At 49.3% G+C, this 22,008-nt stretch overlaps 1 protein-coding gene across 1 annotated transcript in view; it reads left to right on the forward strand.

Annotated features, from left to right (window-relative positions):
* The first annotated feature begins 6,629 nt into the window (after positions 1–6,629).
* SLC25A37 (solute carrier family 25 member 37) overlaps positions 6,630–22,008 on the forward strand; it is a 34,872-nt gene continuing 19,493 nt past the window's right edge. Inside the window, exon 1 of the mRNA XM_016211724.2 lies at positions 6,630–6,839. Within this exon, the coding sequence (XP_016067210.1) occupies positions 6,630–6,839 (210 nt within the window). The remainder of the gene's footprint in view (positions 6,840–22,008) is intronic.

Below are 22,008 nucleotides of genomic sequence, written 5' to 3' on the forward strand. Positions count from 1 at the left end.
ACAGCATATATATGCATCTTGTTTTCTTATCCATTAAGCCATCCAATATATTTTGATTGGAGAATTTAATCCATTTGCATCTCAAGTAATTGTTGATAGATATGTATTTATTGCCATTTTATTATTCATATTTTATATATTTTTTCTTCTTCTTAACAAAGACTCTGTGCTATTGCTTGTAATACTGGTTTGGTGGTGATGAACTCCTTTAGCTTTTTCTTGTCTGGGAAGCTCTTTATCTGTCCTTTGAGTCTACATGATGGCTTTGCTGGGTAGAGTAATCTTGGTTGCAGGTCCTTGCTTTTCATCACTTTGAATATTTCTTGCCATTCCCGTTGGGCCTGCCAAGTTTCTGTTGAGAAATCAGCTGACTATCTTATGGGAGCTTCCTTGTAGGTAACTAACTGCTTTTCTCTTGCTGCTTTTAAGATCCTCTCTTTGTCTTTAACCTTTTGCATTTTAATTGTGATGTGTCTTGCTGTGGGCCTCTTTGGGTCCATCTTATTTGGAACTCTCTGCACTTTCTGGACTTGTATGTCTTTTTCCTTCACCAGGTTAGGAAAGTTTTCAGTCATTATTTCTTCAAATAGTTTCTCAGTCCTTTGTTCTCTCTCCTACTCCTTTAATAAATATTTATTGTTTACTCAGTTTAAATCCTCAAGGAACTTAGAGGGTAATGGGACGGGAAAGACATGGTTACTAGAACTGTAGTATGAGGTGGAAGGTGGTGAGGACCATGAAGGATGCATGAAAAAGTGCCAGGGTTCAGCTTATGTCTTGTGGGTTAGGGAAGGCTTCATGGAAGGGGAAGCATTTGAGCTGAGAAATCAGTACCATTTTGACAGAGGGCGACATGGAGAGCCCTCCCCTAGAAGAGGGTGCAAGGAGGGGACAGGTAAAGGGTTAGGGAGATGGTTTAGGGATAGAAAGCAAGGCACGGCTATAAGTGGTGCGACCATTGTCCTAGTTTTCCCAAGACAGCCTCAGTTTATATCTCTGTCCTGGTGTAATTACCCACAATGCCCCTTTTCACTCTCAAAAGCACCCCAGTTTGGATAAATTATATAATCACCGCAGCTATAAGAAATGCTCTCTCAGAGGCTGAATCTATACATGGCTAATAGGATCTAAGAAGCAGGAATGACTCTAAGCTTTCCAGCTGGTTGCCTGATAAAACAGAGGTAAATACAGAAAAGAAATGGCATTAGAAGGAATTGCCAATTACAAGGAAAGATTTCAAATCAGTTTTAGATCAGAAAGATATAGCTGGAGGGGGCCCTGCACACTATTGGGTCCAACACTTCCTTTCACAAACATATTCGACAGGACTGGGACTCAGGCCTCCTGCACCTTCGTTTGCAGTTCTTGCCTCTTTACCTCACTGTACTGAGTTAAGGAGTGTCCCTCCAAATTCATGTCTGTACGAAACCTGTGAATGTGACCTTATTTGGAAATAGGCTCTTTGCAGATATAATGAAGTTAAGATAAGGTCATATTGGAGTAGTATGGGCCCCTAATCTAATATGACAAGTGTTCTTATAAGAAGAGGGAAATCTGGACATAGAGACACACTGGGAGAAGGCCATGTGACAACAAAGGTGAAGACTGGAGCGGTGCATCTACAAGCTAAGGAATGCCAAGGATTGCCAGGAACCACAAGAAGGTAGACAGAGGCAAGGGAAGATCCTCCCCTGAGAGCCTTTGGAGGGAGCATGGCCCTGTCAACACCTTGATCTTGGTTGTCTAGCCTCAAAAACTACAAGAGAGCATGTGTCTGTTGGTTCAGACCGCCCAGTTTGTGGCCTTTTGTGATGGCAGTCCTAGTACATTGATGCACTTTCTAAGCTTTAGGTTCAGGTGGAGTATTCAGATGGAGCTGTCTGGGACGCACATGAAAATGTGGGACTGGGATGCAGAGGAGGGTCAGGATTTAAAACAGAACCAGGGTTGGTAACCTGAACGTGGACATGGAAGAGAGAACCAAAGAGCAGCCAAGAGAGGAGCTCTGAGGACAGGGTATGGAGAGGAAGGAGAGGCAGAGAAGCAGGCAGAGGGCCCTGTGGGAAGGGCAGGAAGAGAGCAAGTGAGGGAGGAATTCCTGAGGCGGCAGAGGTCAAGCAGTCACACTGGGAGAAGGGGCTGATTTAGCATATGTGTTATGGATGGCCTTTTCAAGAGCTCGTTTAAAAAAGTGCAGGGGTTAGAAACTACCAGACCAAGGCTTCAGGAGTGAGTGCATTGTGAGTAAGGAGAGACTGGCAAGGAGAGATCATCCTTTCAGGGATTTCAGGATCAGGAGAGAAATAGGACCTTTAACTTAAGGTGTATAGTAGGGAAGAGGGATTTCATTAGGCTGTAGAGAATTGAATATATTTGTGGGAAAAGGTGAGGAGAGCAGAAAATGACAGATGTAAGCTCTTGGGGTGGGAGGGGGGTGGCTAAGGATCACCCAAGGCCCACCCATGCCAACACACAGATATGTTATACCCTACCCAGAATTTAGCCAATGCTTTGCCTCCACTGGGGTCTCAGCTCTCCTCTGTCCACTTCTGGGGCCTTGAGCCATCGTATAGGGGATGGGCTCTTGAATTAGAGTGGAAATGAGAGCAGCACAGATTACAATGTGGCCCCTGATGTGATGAGGGGGCAGTTGGAACCATTGGGTCTCTTCAGTGAAAGTGCAGGGGGCAGCTGGCAAGGGGGATGGCACAGGAGTCAGAGGACTGTCTCACAGCAGTGGGACCTGGTCTACATCACATGGGATGACTGGATTCAGCAGACGTGTCTGTGGAAGGATGAGCCTGGCAGGCTCTTGGAAGGCAGGGCAGGTCAGTACTTCTCTCAGCCCCCAGCTCTGTCCCTGGCTGGTCAGTGCCCTTTGTAAGGAACATCTGGTAATGCAAAACAGCTCTGTGTTCTCTGCATCTGATGGCTCTTTCCCACTCGCTCCTTATTTGCCCTGGGGTTCCAGAGTGAGGCTAGCTTTTTGTTTCCATTTCTTCTTTCTCAATGGGAGACTCATGCCTAAGTATGAATGACAGATAAGCATTTAGCAAATACAGTGCCATCCTTGGGAAATCAAGTTATTCTGGGATTACAGGACAGATTTGTATATGAGGGAGGGATCCACATGTCCAGAGGCCCTCACAGCCCTCTCGACATATAAAGTTGACTTAAAATGAATGGGCATGTGGATGGCGTACATTGAGAAAAACAGACAGAAAGCACATTTTCCATCCTGGGGCCACACCACATGGTGCTCCAAGAGGCATTACACCCGCTGCAGTTGCTTCATGGCCTCCTCTCTGGAAGAGCAATGCTAGGGCAGGGGAAGGGTGGCAGCATTGGCTAAATTCTGGGTAGGGTGTTAAGGTACCTGGGCAAGCAGATGGCAGGTCTAGAATAATTACTGTGAAAGAAGTAGGATTTTGGAGAAAGCCTGGGCCTCTTCCCTCTGCACCCGTAACTACTTCCTGTCCTCTTTCCTCCCAATTCCCCCAAATTATATACTTCATCATGAGACTTTTTTCTATATTTCGTTCACCATTTGTTAAGTATCAGTGCCCATGGTCAATAGATGAGGGAGCATACCAACCAGATGGGCCAGAGACAGACAGGTAGTAAATGGTAGAAGCAGGGCTTGAAGGGCCCATGACTCCAAATCAAGTGCTCTTCACCTAACACCCTCTGTAGCTTCCCCTTTCTATGTGGAGCTTGGCTCCCAGTTGGGCCAGGGCAGTATAATGACATCTTCAGAACTTCAACATTCAGGAACTTTACACAAGACCTGGGTGGAATGAGCAAGTCATTCTGAGTCTTTGGCCCAAAGCACTGGGTTATAGTGTCTGGGATGTCACCCATCTCTCAGCAGGCTTTGTCTACTGTACACAATATTGTTGGAATGGGCAAGGAGCCGACCATCTGCTGGGCCTCCAGGGATAACTCTCAGATCCAAACTGGCCTCGGAAGGAAACCTCCACCACCTGGGTGAGAAAGGCCATCTACTGAAGCTGTGGTGCAGGGATCAGGAGGATGCCACCATCACTGCTGCCACCCCCACTGCTACACTGCCTTACGACACCCATGAACATGGTGGCCAGACACTGAAATGCTGTTGCAATAGGGAAGCTACTGCCCACCCCAACAGCCTATGACCTTGTGTCTATGTGTCTATCCAAGTGTCTATGACCTTGCTACGCAACAGAACATCAACGCAGCAAGAAGGTGGCCTCTATCTCCCTTCCACCTACCAGAGCTGCCTAATTCATCTAATTGGCAGAATATAATTCACTCTAGGCTCCTAGCTGCAAAAGAGTCAGACAATTGTAGTTTTAAATTTTCTAGCAACTGCAGTACAAAGAGGAGTTTAAGATGGATGCTGAGTGCCAGACCACTATACCTACTATATATGGTGAGAAAAAAATACTGCTTATTAAATATTTCAAAGATGTTTTAAATGGTTCTGGATTAACACTTATTTAATAAAATTAAAGAAACTATGTCTCTGAAGATTATGGGCATGTTCGTATTTGCCAAGAGTCCTCTTAACCATCCCAAGGTTGACTTCTCTCTACCAGTATCACCATGGCAAAGTTCAGAGGGTTTCTCATCCATTGGGAGATTATTCCTAAAAAGAATGATTCATTTTCATGCTTTTCATTTTTTAAATTATGAAAGTAATACAAGTATTATTTAAGTATGAAAAGTATAGTAGAAATAGTTATCTGTAATCCTACATCACTATCACTGCAACCACTTCACTTCTTCGATGTACATATTTACATTTTGTAGGTGTAACATTTGTAAAACCTTTTGTTTTTTTTCACCTAACATGCACCAGTAACATTTCCCATGCTGCATAATGTAACCACAATTTTTAATGGCCCTATAGCATTTCACTAACACATGTGTCATAATTTACTTAGTAATTCCTCTCTAGTTGAATGTTTCGGTCATTTCCAATTATTTATGACTACAAATAATGCTTTGAAAGAACAGCTTCATGCATTTTCAGACTTTTGTGCCACATTTCCAGAAGTGGGATAATAGGTTAATATGCGCTGGTTAAGGGGTATTAAATGAGTATCAACAGCTCTTGATCAACGTTTCTTAAAAATCACCTTTGGCAAAAGCAGGGAAATTCTTCTTTCCAAATAGTAAACACAGAGCTTGTTTTTGTCACATCCTTAGCACTCATTTTGGGAGCCACTATTGGCAGCTACCAAAAATGGGGCAATGGGCGCCCTTGGCCTTAAAGCCTCTATTGACAATACTCACATCACTGTATCTCAAATCCCTGAGAGCTGCCAGGGTTGTTGTAACTTGAACCTTGGGACCAGGGTGAGGGCAAAGTGTGGGCACAGCATCTTCAGGGTCTCCTCCCTTTCCTATCTCAGGGCCCAGCTTTCGTGACCAGGAGCTACCTCTGGATAAGGTATCTGGTGTGGTAGAAACTGATCAGCTAGAACCAAACCTTCAGCCCCTAACAAGTACATTTAGACTTGCAAATATCATGCTTCCATGGCGACTTCCATAAACAGGTCACTCTCCTACTTTCTGATTCTTTCCCCTTCCCACAGATGGAGCAAGACAGTACTATTTAGGTTAAAATAAAGCCAGCTTGGGCTGGGTTTAAGAACTAGGAGACCAGAGTCTTAGAAGACAGGCAAGATGTTACTCTCAGCCACGTTGCAGCCCTATTACAAGATCAAGCCTCTAAAGACCTTCCAGGCATATCAGCCCAGAGGAAAATGGGCTGGAAGTGCCTGCTCAGAAGGGACCCATCTTGGTCACTACTTACTGTCTTGGTCAGTCCAGGGCAGGGTGCATTTAGCCTCTCTGTGGGAATAAGGGGAGGAATGACTTTAGCTCTCTATTATGATGTGTTTGCAGTGAGAGGAAAAATTTCAAATAAATGGGTATTCTCCCCTACCAAGCAGCCTATCACAGGGCCTTGCGTTTTAACTCTGTCCCCTCTGGTATATGCCCTCGAGTTGCACAAAAAGAGGAGCATCCCTGCTATGGCGCGGCGTATTATCAATTCTAGAACCCCACTTCCACGTGCGAACCCTCTCCCCATGCAGCCACCATAACTGCTCCATAAGTGACACTGGCAGGGACTCCCTCCACCTCAAGGCCTTAGGAATGCCAAAGCTTGCCGAGCGATACTGTTTGCAGAACCCTGGGCTCAGGGGCCAGTTCCCCCTGAGCCCCTGTCCCTGCGCCCTGCAGCCCCAGGCACAGCCCCTGCAGGCCCACCCTCTCCAGGGACCGCCCCCACCGCCCGCCGGGAGCGAGGCGGCACCACCCTCGAGGGGGTACAACTTCCCGGGACTCCCAGACATCTCTTCTCGCCCCCCTCCGGTTGCTTGGAAATTTGCGCTGGGCAGTGACGTCACACAGGGAGGCGGGTCCCCGCCGGCCCGCACACCAATGGCGCGGCCGCCGCCCGCCTCTTCTTTTCCAGTGATTGGTGTCCCCGGCCCCTCCGCCCCGCCCCGCCCCTGCCCGCCATGGCGTCAGGCGCCGCAGCCCCGGGAGGTGGTTCCCACTTTAAGAAGTGAAGTTTTTCGCCCCCTCCCCCTCCCTGCCCACCTCCTGCAGCCTCCCGCGGCCGGCGGAGCTGGCGGATGGAGCTGCGCTGCGGCGGCATGGGGAGCCAGACGGTGGGGCGCAGGATGGATGGGGACAGCCGAGATGGCGGCGGCGGCTGCAAGGACGCCGGGTCGGAGGACTATGAGAACCTGCCGACCAGCGCCTCCTTATCCACCCACATGACAGCCGGAGCGATGGCCGGGATCCTGGAGCACACGGTCATGTACCCGGTAGACTCGGTGAAGGTGAGGCGCGTGGAGACTTTAGGGGCTGAGCGAGCGGGGAGGAGAGCGCGCGCGCGTGCAGGGTCCCCGAGGGAGGTGATCGGTGCAGCCTTGCACAGTCTCGCCACGCCTGCCCACGCGATCCGACGGTTCGGTGCCCTGGCTCATCGCGGCTCCCGCTCGCGCGCCCGGTGTCCAAGGCGCAGCGAGAGGAGTCCGCGGGCCGGTGCGGGGCGGCCCGGGCTGCCCACACGTGCGCGGGTTCCCGAGGGAGCCGGCCGCCGGCCGCCGGGGAGCGCGAACCAGCTCGCGTTTAGAAACGTGTCCCCCGACGGGCCGCGTGCCTTCCCGCCCCGGCGTGTGGCTGCTGCTCCCCGGGTGTTTTGGGGGGCGTGGGGGTGGCAGGGGTCCTTTTGGGTTTGGCAGCTCTCTTGGGGGTGCAGGTTTGGCGGCGCCCTGTGTGATCTCCTGTCCTTAGTGTTTCTGCACCTCTTCCCCTGGAGTTTGAACAGCAGGGAGGCAATGAGACCTGCAGTGACATTTGCCTTCTCTTTCTGTAGCAGGGAGGTGGGCAGGCAGGGAGAGTGTGTGTTATATATCCCTTAAATGTGGGGTGTGTAATGGGCACTCAGTTTGCCCGACACTTCCTCGTGTAGTTTTAAGTGCATTTCTGCAAGGAGACAGCTTTAGCCAGGCAGATGCTGTATGTCTGACAGAGTGCCCTCTGTCAGTTTGTTCAGGACACCGAATGCCTAGGGATAGACTAGTGCAGGGAAGTAATGCTACTATTGACACATTGCATCTGTGTAGGCATAACTCATCTAATTCATACAGCAACCCTGGCAATTAACAGATGAAGAAACCAAGGTACAGAGAGAGATGAACTGATTAACTTGCCCAGGCTCATACTCCACCTGTATCCTCTGACTCCAGCCCCATTGTGCTTTGGAAATTGGGGCCCTCTCTAGGTGGCATTTATCTTGAAAGGCAGGCTCACAAAGCCCTCCCTTCCCCTTCCCGGCTGCTGTATCTTATTGCTGATGCTGGCCCCACGTGAGCCTTGTGAAGGCCAGAATGTCTAACTCAGAGGGTTTCCCTGCCTGGGCAGCTCTCAGAGCTGGCATTCAGTAGCTGGAGAGGCACCGGTCCAGTGAGAGAAGGCAGGGGCATTCACAGTAAGGTGAGGCCCAGGGTCTGTGCTGTTGGGTCTGAGCCATCACCCTTTCGGTCCCTTCAGTGTCCCTGTGGGGAATTAGAGGAATGGTCCTTGCTTGCCATGGTTACGGAGGGGATGGGGGAGATCTTGTCTGTTAGGTTTACTGAGCTCCTCCACCAAACACCCTGGACAGAGACCAAGTGGCATTTGTATAGGAAAGAATCCCTCCCATGTAATAAAATTCCCCATATTTGAAGCCATTGTCTCAAGTGCCTTGGACAGAGTGTAGGGAAAGTTAGGAGCAGAGAGATGTTATTTGAGCAGGCATCAGACCCACAGGGTCGGGGAGATGAATGTTCCATCAAGGAACTCTACCACTTGGGACACCCTTGGCCTCTGAGCTCCCTGAGTTTGGTTCAGAGCATCATTTTAGCTTATCTTTAGGATTAGTGAAAATTAGTCATGCCTTTTGAGCTCCCTTGGACACTGTAAAGAGACATTTGTCTCACGTATTTAAATTGTGTGATCTATGTTTAGTCTCCTCCCTACCCTCCTCCTGCCTTAGATGCTGGTATATTGTGTACTTAGTATTACTTTCCCTGGCAGTTTTCACCAGTGGACGGGTTAACATAGTGTGTGTGGTAGAAGGAGCTGGTCTGGCTGTCACCTTATGGGGTTTGATTGTAAAATGAAGGCATGGGTCAGCTAAGGTCTTCTGGGTTCTGGGAGTCTAACTCTGACCCTGAATAAATGACCCATAGGGTTTCTTTTTTAAGCATGCAGGTTTAAAGTATGTCTCACTTTTTGCTACATTTTTGGAAGGGGTAGCAAGGCTTATTCTTTTATATTTTTTCAGCTGAGACAAGAGGCACAGAGAGAGTTAAGTGTGTGAGCCCCTTTGCAGAACCCCAGTGAGGCTGCGCAGAGTGCCAAGGTCTGCCAAGATCAGCACAGTTGTCTGTGCCCAGCATGAGATATCAGGGACTCATCCATGCTTCAGTCATGGCAAAGCTTCACTTGGAGAGACCTTAGACTGTGTTTTTAAATATTTTGGATGATGGAGACTGTGAGTAATTGAGCCCTGGGTTGGATTTCAAGCCCTGCCCCTAACTTGCTTCATGCCTTAGGCACTGTTCTGTCCCTTAGTTTTGTCACCCGTAAATAAAATGGGGGCTGTGGACCAGTTCAGTATATCTCCTCATTTTTAACCTACCCCCCTTTCTATAAACACAGAACACCCATTGTCCTCTTTTATGTTACTTGAAATTTCAGGTAATTATGTCAGCTGAAGCCACATCAGCGTAAACTGCGTCTTGAAAGGAAAGTTTTCTGTGATTTTTCTAAGGCATGCATTTTTCACTGTGATGCTGAGAAGTTAAATGAGTGTCAGCTGGGCCTGCTTTTCCCAGTTTTTCTCTCTTAGATAGTGTGGACCATAGAGCTCAAACAAGCTACTTGGTTTTATGGTACAAGTGCAGAAAGCTAGCCTTGATGATGCTTAAAATTATAATATTCAATACTCTTTCCCATAAAGTCTCATTCACCCCCAATGCCACTTAAAGAACTTGTGTATTTCAAACTTTGGGTCGTGACCCATTAGCAGGATCAACATTTTTAAAAAGACAAATGGGTGAGAGTATAGGATACAAGCATGCATGACATGCAGTAAAGGGAAGTGTTGTTCCATGAAATTCTGTTGGGTTTTGTGTGTATGTGTGTGTTCCTGAGTGGCTGTGTAAAGTGCTCTTTGGGCTGTGGGGTTATGGCCAAAAAAGTATGAAAAACTGAACCTGATGATCACTGATATCTCTCAAGCTTCCACTGACATCAGCCCGTGGTTACTAAATAGGTGTTGGAAGACCTTTGGCAACTTTTCTGCCCCTTTCTGTGTCCTCTCTCAGCTAGTTTGACAGTGGTGGGATGTGAGTGTTCACTAATCTGTGAACGGCCAGGCTCCTGGGACCCTCGGCTGCATGTTTTCTCCTGTCAGCTCTGAGCCCCCGCAGTGGCAGGAGGGAGAATGCATGGGGACTCTCTAGGGCTTTACCAAACGGTCAGCAAGTGCTTGTTCCTTTCCACCTGGGGTTTGTAGCTGGTTTTCCATTACCTTCTTCCTGGTGCTCCAAAGTGACAAGTGGCGTGGTCGCCTGGCCTTGCACTTGGGGTGGATGTGAGAACCCCTGGTTGGGAGTGCAAAAGAGAGTGGGGAGAATGCCAGGTGGGCGGAGGAGGAAATTCCAGCTAGATTAGGCACACCGCTCGTAGGCCACGCTGAGTCCCGTGGTGGTGAAAGCAGGGGCCAGAGGAAACAGGAAAGATTTGAAGTGAGGGAACTTCCGCTGACCCTTTCACAGCCCTCTCTTGCTTTTCTTGTCGGGGAGACTGCTGCCCTGAACTCTGCTAGGAAGAGCCCTCCTGACCAGCCAGGGTGCAGGTGGGTGGCTGGCAGCGTTCTTTCCAGGAGCTGTGGGTGCTGAGCCATTTGGAAGCCTTGGGTTGGCCTCAGGGGTTTGTAGCTGGCTCTGCTGAGCTCTGAGCAGCCCTGAGCCAGGCAGGTGCCAGGACAGCCCAGCGTTCCTCAGCTTTCGAGTCTGCTCCTCGTGGCTGGAGCAGTGGGGTTGATTGGTCGGAAAGGTGCTCAGGGTGGTGAAGTCAGCTGCCAGAGTCCCCTCCCACCTATTTCTTTGCTTTCCAAACAAAGTACAGTGTGGTGGATGTCACTGAACTTCAAAAGGACGTGAGATCCCAAATTGCCTTAGTTCTTGCTGTAAAATTATAGTGATTTTCCTGTCTCTCTTCCCCAGTCTTGTCTCCTTCAGATTCCTCCCCTCCTTTTCTGTCCTTCAATGGGAGGTGCTTTTCTAAAAGGTGGATGTGGGAGGGGCACAGAGTCAGAAAAGGAGCATTCTTGAACTTCTGTCTTAGTCTTGGTGTCATGAACTCCCAGGCTGCATGCTGGTACCCAGTGTGGCATCTTTGCCCTGCAGGCCTGCCGCTGAAGTAGTGGGGTGGGGATCTTCCCCAGTCCCAGTGTCTGCACTTGGACCCACATGGCCACTTTGCTGCCTGCTGCTAGCTCCCTCTGCCTGGAAACGGAGGAGGGATAGGCTGGGGCAGAGGGCTGGGAGGGAAGTCCCTAGCATTACAGTGGGCAGTGAAGGTGGTCTTAGGTGACTTCAGTTCTCCCATAGGGAGAGGCATTTGGGGCTTAATGGGGGGGTTGAAGTGACTGTGACCATGCAGGGGTGTGCATGTGGATGTTAGGGGCTGTCACTTGAAAGGGAGAGGGGTGCTCTGCGCAGTATACTTCCCATCCCTTTCCTGGTTTCCACTTGAGCATGTTTCAGCTACCTGTGGCCATCCCATTCACAAGGGCTTTTGTCCCATTGCTCTTTGGAGCAGTGACCCATCTCAGGACTTCAGTCCCATTTCCCCTTTGTGACAGGCTTGGGTTCTCGACCCCCTTCCAACTTCAGGAGGACTGCCTTTCCCTCACCCACTGGATGAACTGGCTTATGTGTGTTGAATGAAGCCTTTGAAAGTCTCCTTTGAACCCTAGAGCTTTCTGAGTCTTTCCTATCCTAGTACCCAGCGTTTCCCTCTCAAAGAATTTTCTTTGTGCTTGTTTTTCATCTTCCACGAGTTGTCTGGTCCCGTGGGTGCTGACCATAGACATACTTGATGGAACACTCCAGGCGGCTGGGAGCTCTGCCTCTCCCACAGCCTGCCCTGCCCTCCCCTGCCTACCTCCACCTTGAGTGTTCACAGTGGACATTTTTCATAGGAGGGTTGTGGCTAATCACTTTTTCTTTGTTGAACTGTAATCCTTCCCTCTTAACGCCTTCTGAGCTGGGATTTCTCACTCTCAGAGGAAGATCTTGGGGACATTCAGAACCCAGTCTTTGACTAGTTGGGCAGGACACTTAGCTTTCCTGAGTTTTAATTCCCTTATCTGTAAAATGCAGATACTAATTTTCTTCCTACTTTCTCTCTCCCAACCCAACTTTCTATTGCTTCCTCCTTCCCTTGCTTTCCACTGTACCTGTGGAAGTTCTTTGTAACAAGCTCCCTTACCTCTACTGAGTGGTCCTTCCATCTCCTTGTCCTGATAGAAATTCAAATAAAAGTGGTTTCCATCAGCTCAAACCCAGGCACCTTTGGCTCTCGGACAGGGTGGGACTGCTTCCTTTTCTTCTTTACTCAACTGCCCTCCTATGAACCTCTCCTTCCCCTTTGAGGCTCCTGTCATCCACTGTCACCCGCATCAGCCCCTCCTCTCTTTTTTGTCATCTACTCACCTGAGACTCCAGCCATGCTGAGAGGCAGGAGGGTGGAATGGTTAGAGCATGGACCCTGAGCCAGACTGCTTGTGCACCAGTGTCTCACCTCTCTGTGCCCAGTTCCCATCTGTAAAAAAGGGGAAAATCTGGTACTGATGTGAGAGTTAAGTCCTTAAAGCACTTAGAACAGTGAGCAGTAAATGCTCTCTAGGTGTCATCGTCATCTTCTTCGTCATCACTTTCCCTCATTCTCTGTGGACCTTGGTGTTGGCTCACAGACTCTTCTCCACAAATCCCATCATCACCCTGAGAACGTGTCTTGTTGGTCACCACCTGACTACCATGCAAATCTATCTGTTCTTTACACCCCTCAGGTTGATGGCCTTTACCTCCTGGAGCCTGGTCCTAATTCAGAACCTTCCTCTGAAATCCTAAATTTGGACATCTCATAGCCTGGCCACAACTTTCTCATGGTCACATTAGGTCCTCGCCTATGATCCTGTCCTGTCTTCTTCATCTAGCCTGGACCCTGCTGCCACTGGGCCCTCAGATTCTCTGTCTTTGGTTCTTCTAACACTGGCTTGCCCAAACCCCGGTCCTTGACAGACTGCCTGGCTACTGGGCTGTGAGCCCTTCAGGAGAAAGCCATGGCCCTTGGTGGCTCTCCGTGTGCCAATGCCTCCCGGGCCCTTAGCCCGTCCTTCCACGTGTGCGGTCAGGCTGCTTCTGTCCTCCCCAGCAGCTGCTTCAGACCATGCTCTTGCTCCGTGAGCAGCTCCCATCCTGCCACTTTTTTCAGCCTCTGTGTGGCATCTTGCTTCCTAGTTCTTAGAGGAACCAGGACCCCAGTCAAAGTCATCTTCCTGTCACTGCCCGTTCCAAATTGCCTTCTATTGTCCACCCCTCCTCCTACATAAGGTGAAAGGGTCCCTTCTTCCTCTTGGGTGAGTCAACGGGGGCAGGGAAGGGCGGTGAGAGGGAACCACCCTCACGCCTGTCATTGAATCCTGGTTGCACACCTGGGGCACACTGCTTGACCTCTCTAAGCTCAGTTTTCTTGTGTGCAAAGTGGGGACATGAATACCAACAGCTACCTTCCAGGGTTGTTGAAAGAGTTAAATGAGGCAACATATGCAGCGCTCCTGCTGCAGTGTCTGGTGCATACATTCTCCATAAAGGACCATCGCGGTGGTTATTTTGGTCATCCCTCTCTTGGGTAACCCCGTTCCAGTATCTTGAGCTTCCCTGCATTGCTTCCCTCTTAATATCATTTATCCAGGCCAGGTCTGTCCCATGTAAAATAAACAAACCACAAACATCTTACCTTGACCCCGTGCGCCCCAAGTACCACCCTCTTTCTTCTTGGAAACAGACACACTCTTGTTGCTCTTTATTTTCCCCTCTCCTTAACATAATAGATGTTATAAAAGGATCATTGACACCCGGTCTCTACTCCCTTACCTTGTTGCCCTCCCCCGGCCTCTGGCTTTTGTCCCCACCACTCCGTTGCGACCTAACCGCAACGAACTTAGTCATTGCTCTGCTGCAGCTGCCCCAGCCCCTGCCGGAGACACCTGTGTCTGTGAGGGGTGTCTCGTGACCCTGTGACCCTGCACCTCTCTTTCCCCTTTGGGTCTGGCTACTGCCGGTCCCTTTGCAGCCTCTGGTCTTCCTCAGAATGCTGCCCTCCTCTCTTCTCTTCCCCCAGGACACATCTCAGTTTTCGCCTGGGTCCTGATAACTCGCAGATCGGTGTCCGTGGGCCAGTCTCTTCAGGAGCTGGGTATCCAGTTGCCTCACACACGTGTCCTCTTGGCTGCCTCGTGGGCTCCTCGGCCTCGGCGTGTCCAGTGTGGACACCCTGACCTCCTCTCGGCCTGCGCCGAGCCTGCGCCCCTGTCTCAGGAACTTGGTGGCCGTCTTCATTTCTCCTCCGCCCCTGCCCCCTTCTCCCCGCCGCATGCTCCCTAGACCTGGCCATTCCTCCCATCTGTGACGCCTCTTTAGTTTGTTGTCTTCTCCCTGTCCCCACCGCTGTGACCTTGGTTCAGGGGATGCTGCAATCTCCTTTTCATTGACAACTTTCCTGACTACCCAAGACACAACCGAGCCCACCTGCCTTCACCCACCCTTCCCTGTGGCCTGGGCGGCTTTGTGTTTCTCCACAGAGTTTATTCCCTTCTAAAATATGGTACCGTTTACTTACGTTTATTATTTCTGTTGTTTATATATTTCACTTGTATCCGTAATATTATGTCTGTTGTTTATGGCCTGTCCCTAAGTCACACGGAAGCTCTCAGCGAGCCCGAGTCTTGCTCTCTTGCCCTCCCTGGTGTCTCCCCATGGCCAGAAGCAGGAGCGGGCAGAGTAAGTTGTTCAGTGAGGTGTTTGTTTACTGAGCTACCGCAAATATGTAGCCAGCCCTGCTCACTCCCGCCTCGGAGCCCTCCAGCTTCCTGGCGGCCTGCACTTTTCCCTTCCTAAGTAGGGTAGAGCAGCGATTTTCAGTCTGTGTGCCGTTTTCAATGTGTGTGCCGCAGGCCTTTTTAAAACATGCTATGTAGCCAGGGGCACCGACCTCTTTTCCCTTCGATTGTCAAATAAAAAAAATGACAACAGCCAGCATAGTAGCTGTCCAGTGTGAAGGAATCAAAACGATACCTGTTGGGTTTTTTTTGTCAGATTGGCAAAAATATATATATATTTCTTGGTGTGCCGCCGAATTTTGGTAATTAGTTTATGTGCCATGAGATGCAAAAGGTTGAAAATTGCAGGGGTAGAGTAATAGTGCCCGTCCTGCCCACTTTCTACATATGGGAAGAAAATGCAGCCAGGTTCACAGTGAACAAACTTTTCTGCCGTTTAAAAAGTTATAAGGCTCTGTGTAGGTGCCAGGTCATGGTGTTTATTAACAAACTGGGATCCTGCTCAAGGAAAATCCAGCCCCCTTTTCAGGGTGTAGTGGAGACTGAGGGGGGGGCACGGAGCAGCCCCGTGTCTGCAGTTCACAGTGGGTGGTGGCTCCCCGCTACTGTCCCCCTAGCTGTCCCTGCTGCCTTCAGAATGAATGCTGAACTCCTTCATGTGGCGTGGTGTGCACAGAGACCCAGACCCCCCCATGCACGGCTGTCCATCAGGGCGAGGCAAAGGTGTTCTGTGAGCGGTGGCTGAATGAGTGAAGGCGCTGTTGTTTTCAAGGTATGAGGAAGAGAGCTCTTAAAACTGCTTTTAAACAAATGATCGCATTTATTTTGCTTTGTTTGTGTTGGTTCCATAATGTGTCTTGGCCACAAAAAGACTTCTTCTGCTCTTTTGTTTGTCCCGAAAGCCATAGTTACATCCCAGTGAGACTATGAATTCACTTGGCCGCCCACTTCATTCATTCTACACATGCTGAGTCCCCTCTCTGCCAGGCTCTGTGCTGGACACCGGGCAACAAAAATAAGTCCCCATTCCCCAAGTGTGCTCCCTATAATTAGACCCTGAGCTTAGGCAATAGGACTAGGTCCCTTTAAAGAGAAGAATGGCCCAACTTGATTTTTATTTTCAAATGGACATAAGGTCTGGGGTGTCTGGACTCTGGGATGCTCAGGCTTCTCTTGAAGGTATGGAGCCTGCCGGGAGCATCACTCCTGGCTTCTCTACGGGGCACTCTTGAGTTGGCTCCTTTCCCTGTAACAGACAGTGGCCCTCAGTTGTACAATATCCCCCCTCTCCCCTCCCCCCACCCTTCCTCACTCCTGAGGTCATTAGTCATTCTGGATTCTGGAAGCCAAAATTGGTTCACAGAAGACAGCTTTGAAAACATCCCCTACCCTACCAGTAATCCCAGACAGGTGGGAAGGGCCGTTGTCTGGTTACTATGAGGTGTCATGATCTCACATTCATGCTTTCTCTCTGAAAAGAAAACAGAATATGTTGAAATTGAGAGAAATCCCAGCAGCAACTTGGTTGAAGCAATTGTTGCACAATAGGTTTAGGAATCGTCTGGCCATCGTGGGTCAAGCTGGGGGTTGCAGCTTCATGTCACTGAGAAGACTTCCTCTGGGGCTGCCAACCGGATCCACTGGACACATCCAGTGGGAGACTCAGAAAGCTGTGGTACCCAGAGGTTTGGCTGGCAAAAGCCCCTTACCTGGTCTCTCATAGTAGTCATAGCTTTTGTCTCCTGGCTACATTGGAGATGCTCCTATGGGTGGGGGCTGGGGAAGGATGTGTGAGTATTAGGCTGGTGCTGGTGTGGAGGCCTCTAGAAAGGGCCCCAAAGTGGGGGAGGGAGGGGAAAGCCTGTAAATTTAAGTCCAAGTTCCACCATTAACCAACTTTGAAACCTTGGGGAAGTTATTTCTCTGTGCTGCTGTCTTCTAGAATAATATCATTCGTTTACCTGTTTGATGGGCTGTTGAGAAGCTTAGGTGGGATCACATTTGTGGGTGGCTTTTGTAAACCTTAACATGCCCAGCTAATGACAGATCATATCAGAGGCATTATGCTTTTCAGTTAAGAATAGAATGATTCAGATTAGCAGCACAGGTACTGGGGCCAGACTGCCTGGGGTGGCACCTGGTCAAGGTATCGAAACCTTTTTGTGCCTTTTTTTCTTGCCTGTGAAATGGGGATAATAATAGTACCCACCTGTTGCTATGGGAATGAATTATGGCACACCTAGGGTGTTGAGAATGCGGTCAGGTACATGGTAAGCACTCAAATAATATTAGGTCCTATCGTCATTTCTAAGAGTCCTATTACTTGAATGCCTGGTTATGCGTGTATGTTGCTGTTGCAATTACATGTTGCAATATTTTTGTATTTCAACCTATATTCTGTCACTCGATCCTCTTAGTTCTCCTTTGAAGGTGGGAAAAGGCATGTACTGTGTCTCATTTCATAGATGAGAAAACTGAGCTTCAGCAAAATAACATGCACCGGAACTCAGATCTCTTTCTGCTACACCAGTGCTGAAGGGAGAAATCTAGGAAGGGAATTGGGTGGGAGCAAGTGAGTGAGGTGTTGGGGTGCCAAGTCAGATGTTAACGACATCTGACAGAGCCCTTCAGCTAGGTTCTGAGAGAGAAGATAATGGGGCTCCAGCTGTATTCTTAGGAGGGAGGATCCGGAGTGGAGGGAATGACAGCAGGAAATCAGAGTAGGGCATGGAACTTAGGGCTCTTAACATATAGGTAGGAGTTTCTTGGTCACTTACTCCACTATTGAGGGCAAAGGGAACATGATAAATGGTTATTGCTATAGGTTATTTTTCGCCTTGTCTGGCTCCTCTGCTATTGTACCTTCTTATTTTACCAGGGGTGAAAATTGGACTCAATATAGTGATTTGAGTTTGGACTGGCCCTAGGATTCCTTTCCAGATCACAGCATAAAAATGGCCTTTTGGGAAGAGCACTAAATCATAATTACTTGGTCTGTTAGGGCTGCAGTTTTCTCTTCTTAAATAGGGAAGAGTAATAGTGCCTGTTTTGCTCACCTTTCAGGCCCACTTACTGAATCTAGGAAGAAAATGCATCCAGGTTTGCAGTGAACACAGTTTAAAAATTATAAAGCTCTCTGTCGGCGCCAGGTCATGGTGTTTATTGTCAAACTTGATCCTGTTAAAGGGGCGAGGTTAGCTTGTTGGAATGGAAAATACAGGCTCTCATCCCAGGGACTGTAGGAGTCACTACAGCTGTGTGGCCTTGGGCACCTAATCTCTCTCCTTACACAGTGTCTCCCATCTGTTGGGTAAAGACCAGGGTGGCCGTCTGCTGCTGTCTGTTTAGCTGGGTAATGAGCAAGAGCCAGTTATACTGTGAGGGCGCTCAGAAATACATCTAAAATTGATAATGTAGGACCGGCGATGGGAGGAGCTGCATACAGCCTCTGTGATGAAGGCTAGTGAAGGACCAGGTCACCATCAGAGAGGACGGCAGTGTGCCCAGGGCAGTTAGGGCCCGGTTATTTCTGTAAGGTTATTTTATTTGTTCACTTTTACTTTTTAAACAAGCCTGCCCTTTTGAGTGCCAGGCAGATGAAGCTGGGGACATTCCCGCCTTGGTCCTTCCCAACTCTGTTTTCCTTTCTGCTCATGATGCTGACACAGTCAAGTAAGAGGGGAAGGAGGTAGGACACAGATGCCTTTGTCTTGGGGTCCCTCCGTTCTCCTTCCTTCATGCCGTCCACATTGAGGGTTCGCTGGCGCCTTGGCAGCTGGCAAGGAGGGTACAGGGTGGGTGTGGCAGCCTGCAGGGCCATCCAGGCTCTCTGGGGCCAGCACACGCAGGCACTGTCCTCCCCGTGCTCCACTCCCCTGGAATAGAGGATGTCCCGCGGGTGTCCTGGGGCTGGCGATAGTCTGAATTAAAAGAGCCAGTGGCTGGCTGATCAGATCTAAGAAGTCAGACTAGAGAGGTGGGGAACCGTTTCCAGAGCACAGAGGGTGCTCATGTCTGTGTAAGTGTGTGAGGGCAGAGGGTGTGCTTTAAAGAACCAAGGTGGTCTTTCCTTAGTCACTGTCTCCACGGCTTGTTTGCTGGATGCTGGCTTGTGTTAGCTGGATTCATAGAAATGTCTACTGAGGCAGAGAAGAAAGGTATTTGCAAAAATGCAACTTCAGCCCTGGTCTTCACTGTGCAACTCAGTTAATCAAGGAGTGGGGTTAAGTGGGGATGTGACCACATGGACCAGGCACTAGGGAGCCAGGAGGTGGACACCTCTGAGGTCTCTCCCCACAGAGGTCCCTGTCTGGCAGGGAGGACAGACGTATGGATGGAATATTCCTGAAGGGTGTGATGAGCCTATCCTCAGGGACCCTGAACCTCCTAGGAAGGGGTCCAGAAAGGGCTCCTTGAGGAAATAATATCTCATAGCCCATATCTAGACTGGAGGAGACATAGATGTTCATACAAAGCTGTATGATTCTCTCTGTTTCCCAGAATGTCACAGCCTGTCCCCAAGGTGCCTGGCCATCATCAGGATACCTGTGCGCCCCTGACAGTCTGATTTTGGGGGTTCTGCCCTGAGCCTTCTGACCATAGAATCAGCTTGGAAAATTTTTGTGGTTTGGGGTCACCACACTGGGGCCTCCCTCCTTTTCTGAAATTTCTTCTTCTTTCCCCTGTTCTGAAATTTTAATTCCCTCTTTGGTCACCAAACAACACTCTGGTGGCTTCCAGGGAAGCCTACCCCCCTCCCTGGATGGGAACTTTCACTGCTGAGCCCGAGGCCAGAGGAGGCTGGAAACGAAGAGGAAGGGAGGAAGGCTGTTATGTCAAAGGCCTTTCTGCTCATAATTCATTCTTAATTAATGGGTGACATTAGTGGCACATGCCAGCTGGAGCAGCTGCCAGATAAGTGGCTAAAAAATTAAATGCAGCCATGTGACCTGTGGAGGTTTAGGTATTGCCTAGTGATCTTTACCAGCCTAGGTCGCAGCCTACAGGGTGACGAGAGAGACTTGACAGACAATGTAGGTGACAGAGCTGGATCTGGAGCCCACAGCACTGTTCTGGACACTCAGATTTGTGTGTCATTCCTTGTCACTTTTTAAAGGCAACCGTGCCGCTGCACATTTCCCCTGCCCTCTTTCCTTTTTGCCGCTCTCTGGTGGAGCCTCCTATAAAATGCAGAGCTTCGGCTCCCTGGGCTTGTCCATCAGTCTCCACTGATTCTGGTAAAGGGCCTGAAACTGGGTCCTAAGATTTTTCTCTCAGCGTCTATATCAGTCCAGTAGACGCTTCTGGATCTTAAGGCTTCTGGAAACTGAGGCCCGTTTCTCCAAAAGGCCAGTCTGGTGACATGGGCAAGAACCAGCTGACCCCAAGGCCAGCTCTCTGTTTCTGTGTCAGTGGATTCCCTTGGCACAGGAGGTCTTTGTTGCTAAATCTGTTTGCTGGGTGTTTTAGGGAGGACATGTGTGGGCCTTTTTCAGTGTCGTTAGACAATGCTGAGCTGTTACCCAGACAAAACAGAATAGAAACAAAGATTTGGTCTGATTTAAGTTACGCCACAGAAAACACTGTCAGGGGAGAGGGGTTGTCAGTGAAAGGGTTAAAACCCTAAAGTGTATGTGAGACTAGAGAATTCTTTTGTAGTGTAATTGGATTTAATTTTTTTTCTCTCCTTGCACCTTGGCTTCTCAATCAGTGTCCATTATTTATTATGTGGGCCAGGAAGGGTGATGTGTTCAGTGAGCTTACTTTGAGAATGACTGAAGACTTCTAGTTAACCACTAGAGCTTCGAGGATATCAGCTTCAGAACTGACTTTTCATTGTAAAAACAATATAATAACAACTGGGAATGTAACGACAGGTTGAAATGACTCTTAGCTCCTTCTTTGCTTCCAAAAAAATTCTTTCAAGTTTTGGAAGAAGGTAGAGGAGAAGTTGAAACTGCAGTTTGTTGTGATGGGGTGCCAGTTGGTACAATTTTAGGTGGCCGTAGGATCCATTTATCTTTGGAATTAGTGTCCTTCCCACCACAGGCTTCTGAGAGAGGGCTGGCCAGGGATGCTTCCCCTCCAACCGTGGGAAGGAATTCCTTTTAATAAGCTTCCTTGAGTGTCTCTTTTGAGGATCTTCTGTATTTTCTCATCACCCATTCATAAGAAAGTTTCTGAAATTCTCCTGCAGATCCTAAAAACTGAAAGTTGCCACAGAGCTGGGCCTTTTCCAGAAGCTGCTTGAAACTGGAAGCAGATACCTGATCTCTGAGCAGCCCGAGTTTAAGGGACAGGGAGAAGCTTGGTCAGCCCAGAAATGGCCACGCCCTGTGTTCTCGATCAAGGAGGGCAGGGGACGAAACTTGGAGAAGCAAGGCCAAAGCGGGCTTTCTGTGTATGAGCATTCGTGACATTTGTGTTTGCATTTAAGGGTGAATTGTAATTAGGTTAAGACAACCAGAGGCCTACCAACCGAGTGACCTGGGAGAGACACTTCGCTTGTCTGAGTCTCAGTTTCTTTATCTGTAGAATGAATGGCAAGATTGAACCATGGTCTCGTAGGAAGTTTTTAGTTCTAAAATTTCCACTCCCTATTTCCCCACGGAGCAGTCTAACTTTGGGGCACCCTCTTTTGACTTTGCTTTAGGGGACATACTGGAGCCCTTCCAGACATAATTATGATGACTTTGAATGTAAAGTATAGACTTAGAAGCACTTTTTGGGGGGGGGGTGTAGGAGGAAGCTAGGAAGACCCGTGCCTGGAATTCTACCCGGGGCTGAGGAACAGGGAGAAGACCCAACTGCCAATATGCCATTTGGGGACCTTACACCCCAAAGCACCTGACTAGAAATTACAGTTTAATTTTTTGAAACCTCCAACTACACCACTTAAGGACTGCAAACCATTCATCCGGGCAATTCCAGAAATGCTGACTGGCCACAGCCCCACCCTGGAATCAGGGGAGCCAGGGAGCAGATGCTTCTGGAAGGCCCTGTTTATAGCTCTCTGACTTCTTCCTGACAGGCAGGGCCTTTTACCAGTTCACTACCAGGAAGCTGAGTCATCGAGGGGGTCAGCCGCACGGCCGAGGTCACCCAGTGTTGCCAGCAGCACAGATGGGGTTGGCCCAGACGCCTGAGCATTTTGGGGCGGTGGGAGTGGCAGGGTGGGGAAGGCTTGCAGCAGCGTCTCCCCCCATGGTGACAGGAGTACCACTGCTCCCCATGGTTTGTGCTCCCTTTAGGTTTCACAGAGCGAAACCTATTTCATCCACCTGATTTCTTTCCCCATTCACAAATCCACGGCAGGGCGTCAGGACCAG

This window comes from Miniopterus natalensis, chromosome 4 (assembly GCF_054644295.1).
Source record: "Miniopterus natalensis isolate mMinNat1 chromosome 4, mMinNat1.hap1, whole genome shotgun sequence".
Taxonomy (NCBI): domain Eukaryota; kingdom Metazoa; phylum Chordata; class Mammalia; order Chiroptera; family Miniopteridae; genus Miniopterus; species Miniopterus natalensis.